This window comes from Pezoporus flaviventris, unplaced genomic scaffold (assembly GCF_033815535.1).
Source record: "Pezoporus flaviventris isolate CSIRO_AGI_PZ_B2104156 unplaced genomic scaffold, CSIRO_AGI_Pfla_v1 ptg000031l, whole genome shotgun sequence".
Classification (NCBI taxonomy): domain Eukaryota; kingdom Metazoa; phylum Chordata; class Aves; order Psittaciformes; family Psittacidae; genus Pezoporus; species Pezoporus flaviventris.
Genome location: NW_026892579.1, coordinates 60,690,997 through 60,697,967, shown reverse-complemented (window position 1 = coordinate 60,697,967; position 6,971 = coordinate 60,690,997). Strand labels below are relative to the sequence as shown.

The 6,971-nt window shown below is 40.9% G+C and overlaps 1 protein-coding gene across 1 annotated transcript; it reads left to right on the top strand.

Moving 5' to 3' along the window:
* The first annotated feature begins 466 nt into the window (after nucleotides 1-466).
* OTOR (otoraplin) lies at nucleotides 467-6,745 on the top strand. The gene is made up of 4 exons (XM_061461511.1): nucleotides 467-2,001; nucleotides 2,484-2,623; nucleotides 3,226-3,336; nucleotides 6,179-6,745. The coding sequence occupies exons 1-4, from the start codon at nucleotides 1,878-1,880 to the stop codon at nucleotides 6,200-6,202; spliced, it is 399 nt and encodes a 132-aa protein (XP_061317495.1). The 5' UTR covers nucleotides 467-1,877; the 3' UTR covers nucleotides 6,203-6,745.
* Nucleotides 6,746-6,971: the final 226 nt, after the last annotated feature.

Here is a 6,971-nt window from a genome sequence, read left to right as displayed (position 1 = left end):
GGGGGCTGGGCTTGTCCAGTGCAGAGAAGGCTCAGGGGGGATTTGATTAGTGTGTATAAATAGCTGAAGGGAGGGTGTGAACTGGATGGGACCAGATTCTTCTGGGTGGTATCAGGCAATAGGATGAAAGGCAATGGGCATCATCAACTAATAAAAACTTCAAGCAAGCACGATAGCTTTTATATAAAATCTTGGTATACTTCGTAGTTCTGGCACAGTCATTTCATTTCTGAGCAAGTACTATATGATCTTTAAATATAAAACTAGCTCCATAAACCACCTTTTTTGCACAAGACCTGAAAAATCAAAATCTCATCTGCTCCTAGAGTACATTTCAGGATGCTGCCCCTTCCACAGTCATCTCAATTACTGTCCTGCATATATTTTTCATTCTTTTTAGTGGGTTTTTGGGGGTGTTTTGTTTGTTGTGGTTTTTTTTTTTGGGGGGGGGGGGATTTCACAAGTATTCTAATAATAAGTGAGAATGGTTTCCATGTTCTTGTAAGGGAGCAAAAGTGACTGTTATTCCATCATGAACCTTAATTTTTTTTTTTTTACAGTCATACTTTCATAGGTATTATGCAGTCCTTGCATCCCATTAGTCTGTGTACATGAGACTGCCATTGCATACCACTGATCTTCCCCTGTACTCCCTTGGAAGAAGCGTTTGTGTGGAGCTGTCTGCAGAGGAGGTTAGACACTGCATGAGGGAGGCTGGAGGAAGGAGTAATGGGCTGAAAGATCAGAGAAGATTGTAGTGAAGTCAGCTGTAATAGAAAGGTGATGCTAGAAATTGCAAGATGCTCTTTCTTTTAAAGAGTGTGGGATTTCTCATAGCACTTGACAGCTGCTTCTGTTCTGCTGAGAACTGAAAGCTGGTACAGCCAGCAGCTTTTTGGGCTGCCTTGTGAATCAGAATGGAAGCACTGGTACTCTGGAGTGCCATTTGGGGAATCTCCAAGTGTGCTTTTGGTCACTTTTAAGGATTGATTCAGACCAACCTTCTGTAACTCAACAGCAGTGATGTGCATTGCTTACAGTGCAGTAACTCTAGCAGTGGTTCCTTGTGTGCATTTTTTATTCTAATTAAAATACTCTCTACAAGTCTTGCCTCACATAAGTTAGGACAAGGTTTTGGGAAGTTAGATGAATTCTAGATGTCCTCTCCAAGGTGTAAAGAGGGCCTTTTAAGTCAGCCTGTGGCACTGTATGTTGTCCAGCATCTTGCATCTGCAAACTCTCCACTGAGCTCAGTGAAATGTCTGCTGTCCTGGCTTGACCTCTGTGTTTTGCTCTCATGTCTCCCCGTGGAAGGGATCTTGCCTAGACAAGTATGTAGTGCTTGGCCTCCTGCATTTCAAATTTAAATTGCTGACCTGCAAAGCCTTTTTACTGGGTTTCAACTCCCTAATGCTCTGCTTACATTTGCAATTGGTTTGTTTGCATCCATGCAGACAAGGGAATCTCTGCCACAGGGTTAACAGTCCAGTGAAGATTACACCTGTCAGTAAGCATTTGTGAAAATGAGTATCTTGAGGATTTGGAAGGATGTAATTTCCTTTGCTGCTTACCAGGGTCTGACTTAATTCTCAAACTTGGCTTAAGATTAAGACTATGGACAACTACAGGAAGGCTTAAAACATTTAAGTAATACAGTTGCTGATTGAAATGTTAATGCACAATGGCTCTGGGAGGGGATTCAGTTTTGTGATTGGACCCTGAGGTCTTCCTCCTGCCTGCAGCTGCTCTGGTGGGGCGGAATGTCACCACAGCCCCTTCCCATTGGCCTGGTGTGTTTGTCCAGGTGTCTGCCTCTTCCATAAAAGACAGATTGCTGCATCCCGTGTGCATTCTGCAATCACTGCAGCAAAAAAAAAATGACACAAAGTGTCTATTTGGTTGTTTTACTTCTGTGTCTTGGATTAATGTATCCTCTTGTAACTGGGATTTTTATGGACAAGCTTGCCAGCCAGAAGCTGTGTGCTGATGATGACTGTGTCTGTAAGTAATTTTGCTTTACTTTTGAGGACAAAGCAGTCTCAAAAATGACTGTGGAGGTTGGATGCAGTAGTCCGAGGGAAAACTATGGTTAACAGTTATTTAACTATGTTATGTTTGCATTGTTTAGTCTACTTTAAAAGCAGAGTGGTAGGGTTTATTAAATGCAGTTTTGCTGCAAAAAGGGCTCTGTAGAGGGCATTTTTCACTCAGGTGTAAGGTAAGTGTAAAGAGAAGGATTTTAACTTCCGCTGTCATGAAATGGCACATTTTTAAGCCGCTACTTTGCTTATTGGAGAACAGAAAAATGAACAGAAAAGTATCTTGAAGACTTTTATTAATTTCAGGAAAACCTACTTTTACCTGTAGAAATAGCTTTACATGTGCACACAAGAACACACACATACTTACAGTTCTCTCTCTAAAAGTATATATGTTTTTAAATTTGTCCATCTCATTCTTTTTTTATGTTTTTTTTTTCCTAGACACCATTTCCCTTGCGAGAGCAAAAGAGGATTATAATGCTCCAGACTGCAGATTCATTAATATCAAAAAAGGGCAGTTGATTTATGTTTACTCAAAACTAGTAAAAGAAAAAGACTCCGGAGAATTCTGGGCTGGAAGTGTAAGAGGAGATTCTTGTGTATATGAACAAACCAGAAATAGATTAACATGTATTTCTGTCAAGAAATGGATTCTAATGCTGAGCGATTGTGGGTTTTAAAGCAGCAACTTAGTCTTCAAAGGGAATGTTTAAAATTAAAGTGATTGAGGAGTCTTGAGGGATTTGGGGGGGGGGGGGAGGGGGGGGAATGTTTGTTTTTTTTAATGAAATATCTTCAATAGCTATATGGTAATTATGAGCTGAACCTTAACAGAAGGGCTCCACAGTTCCTTTCTGTAGCAGCTGAAACTATGGAGGAAAAAGCTTTTATCACAGTTGGTCATAAAACTTTTAAATTTAAGGGAAGCAAAGATAAATATTAGCTGTACTGATTAAAAAAAAAAAGATAAACTATAGATGGCATTAATTTCCTTCAAAAAATGCATGCCTGGATCAGAACTTTTGTTAATGGTTCCTTTAATGTGCTAGCTAATTGGAACCTAGAAAATCTAAAACCAGAGTAAGAAACACTATTAGTAACTGCCTTTGACTAAATTATGAACTAGCTCAAACCAGATGAGGACTGTTTTAAGGTACCTAATTATACATCTCCTTGCTTGAAGGTTTATGGAGAACAGTATGAAGACCATATGGGGACAGTTGGTTATTTCCCTAGCAGTTTAGTCTCAGAGCAACATGTCTATCAAGAAGCAAATAAGACTGTTCCTACAACGGTAAGGAATTTGCAAAAGCCCAGCTGGCTACATAATTATACTTGGCTGTGTAATGCTAATTCGCTGTAAAAACAAATCATAATGGTGGCAGATGATTGTAGCGTATCACAGATGCTTAGGGATCCACTTTTTGGGCCTTTATACAGGCAAATAGCCTCAGTAAAATCCCTAACATAAGCTCTGACATTGCAGATGTTACAAATGCTGCATTAAGGCCTTGATCCTTTTAGAGTGCCTATTGACTGGAATAGTATTCGTTCAAGGCCACGTAAGTTTTACCCAAAACTTTCTTGTTTAGAATTTGGATATTGTGGCATACTTCAGTAACATATACAACTGCTCTATTAATTGTATATATAGATGGACACTGTTATATAGAACTTCTGATTTACTGAAAGCACACTTGTTTTCTCCTAACACAGTTACTGGTATGTTAGAAAGCTGAATTAAAAGACTTTTGGAAACACATTAGTGTTCTGTAAGTAGACTATTTCTGAAAGGATGATCACCCCTCATTATATCCAGTAGCGTCTTGTGCACCAGACAATTTGTAGTCTGAAACACTTCATAGAGGAGTGGAAGAGGGAGGGTCCTTTCTCAGAGGCTGGTATGGTTTGGCTTACAATCAATGCGTACTGGTAGCTTATTTCTATGCTTCAAAAGAAATTGAGTGGTAGGTTTACAGCGATTACCTTCATCAATATTGAATATTTACCCATTTTGAAGCATATGGCAAAATATGATTAGTGTGTCAATCTTAAAATCGTATCTGGAGTCTTTAATACTAGGATTAAAGATTATGAGATGGGTTTCATTAACACAGAGGAAGTAAGTGAAAGGAAGAATTTTGTTTTCATGTTAATAGTCACTAGGATTTGTGTTATAATGTATCGGGGAAGCTTTGTTTGAGGAAATGTGAATCTTGGATAAGTGATTGCTTTTCTTGACATGACATTAGGTTATTCTGAATTTGGCCCAGAAGCATTGCAGCAATTAATCACTGAACATGAAAGAATGACTAAAATATGTTTCTAAGCTCTTTTCTGTACCATACGACAGCCAGCAGCTGCGTGACAAGCTGGACTGGAAGCAGAAGTAGGTTAAAGCGATAGCTTAGCCTGCAGGCTGAATTGGAGTCCAGAATGGGCTGCTGTCAGGCTGCAATGCAGGACTTTAACTGGAAAGTCATTTTCTTTCACCAAACTAGTGACAGACTTTCACAGTTGTTCCGCCCTTCACATTCTCGCTATGTGGGAACTTTACAATGGAAACAAAGGGTAATTCATGTACAGCCTTTTTTTGTTCTACTGCTCTCAGCTGTATGTTGCAAGTGTGACCCTAAGGATCTCACATTTAAAACAGCCTACAGTGTGTCTTGACCAGTCTGTGTATGGGCATCCTGCCTGCTCCAGAAATATCCCTTAAATGTGCTGTTTTATGCAGAGCTGCTGTTGCACACACCACCACAGATGCCTCTAATACCACCACCTTTCCATCTGCAAATCAGAAGCCAATCTCTTCCTTGCAGCTCTGTAACCTTCCCCCAAGCCACCAGCAATCATTTTCCTCTGCTTTCCTGGCCTTGCACCGGTAAAGCCCAATGCTGGTGTTATGATAGGTTCTCTTGGGAAGGGGCTGCCATTTAGAATCATAGAATCATAGAATAGTTAGGGTTGGAAAGGAGGGGATCCGATGATGGCCAAAGCTTAATGACTGATGAGATGCAGCACCTGCCCTTGATTGAAGCACTGTGTGGCAGACAAAAAGCATTGAAAGAATGACCAATAGGGAGTTGGATGGGGAAGGTATTAGGAAGAGCACCTGCTGCACTGAAAGAGAACATAAGCTTGGGGGTCTCCAAGTGTCTCTGGCCTTTGTTTTGTTTTTCCCCCAAAAGTCATTTTCACTGTTGAAGTAAATGTACACCATTAGCTACAAACACTTCTGTCTGTGACCTTCTCTCAGCATCCTTTTGTGAAGCACCAGGCAACCCATGCCACTTGGTTGCTGTTTGAGCAATAATCTTAGGACATTTCTTTTTTTTTCCCCTGTGCTGCTGCTTCTGAACCACTGAATCACACTGAATACAATAGACCCAACACAATAGACTGTATGTATTACAGAGCAGTGTTGGATTGCCTGCCTTCTCTCGATTGCTTAGAATTGGCCATTTGCTGGCTTAGATGAGTACTTTCATTACCAGTAAGCATCTGTTCTGGAACAGCTCCCTGTCTTTGCTTCCAGTGGATAGCTATATGCAGTGGTCTGATGTAAATGTACAGTTTGAGCACTCCATGTAATAATTCCCTGCAACAGAATCAAGACCTACATAGCCATGTAAGATAATAGCAGAAAGTCAGGTCAGAGCAATATGCTGTGGAAGTCTATGCCACGCTGGAAGTTTTCAAGCAGAATACTGGCATTTATTTTCTAGTCACATTTCTCTGTAGCAAGTGGATTGCATAGTCTCAGTCTGTTTAAGGCATCCTTTCATGTGTGATTAGAAGCTGTTTAAGGATAAAGAGTTATACATGACTAATAAATCCAGGCATGGATGTAGAAATACAAAAGTTAGAGGAATCATTTGAAATAAGAGAGAAGTTGGTATTGCCTAATTCACTTTAAAAACCTATGGCAGGAACAAATCAACCCAGCTACACAAAAGGAATCAAAAGACAAAAAAAAACATTTTCTTTTCCATAATACTGTGAGACTATTATGGTGTACTTTGAATATATTATACTGTATTCTGCGTTTACATCTACTGTACCTTTGGGGGGTGAAAAGGGAATGCTAATCCTTCAGTAATCTCAACACATCTTTCCTTTTACCTCTATTTCAGGACATTGATTTCTTCTGTGAATAGCGCTGACAGTGTTTGGGTAATCTGTCGGCTGCTGCCAGGGAGAGCTGCCAGGGAGAAACCTGGACACCCTCCCTGAGCACAGAGCCCTTCCTGTGATAGATGTTTGAGAAGCAAGTAATCTTTCTTCAAAACAAGGAAGTTTTCATTTAAAGGGAGTGATTTAGGACGGGGAAATAGTCCTACACGGGATTTGTTCTTTAGAGATTTTTTCACCTGCATATACTTTGTTACTTGTTAATAAAGCTAATAGCCTTTGAGTTGCTGTCTGTGTGGTATAAATATGCTGTGTGTGGGATCCTGACCTGCATGTTCCTGCCATAACTTTACACTATGCTTTAGATCTGAGTGATACCTTCCTTGGGTGACCCATCTGTGACACTGGAATAAATCATCTTTGTTGCAAGAGCTATCCAACAAGTGAGAAATCACCAGTAACTAAGTATGGCCTTTAACAGTGTGTCAGAAAGAGCATCTCACCCATCTTGTGTGCTGGTGCAGGGCAGGTTCAAGCAGGCACCATAGCTCAGAGGGGTGGGCTGGAGTAAGGCTGGGGATGGCACCCACCCAGCACCTACTCCAGCTTGAAGGCAGTTCTATACCCACTTGCTCCCCTATCCTGCTGTTCCCTCTCTGGCTCCAACAGTCAGAGCCAGCACTGGGATGCCCGGAGAGCCGCACTGACTGAATGGGGTGCATTAGCAGACGTAATTTCTTTACGGACAAGCACGTTTCTGCAGCCGCAGAGCAGAGGGAGTCACCCTGCCTCAGA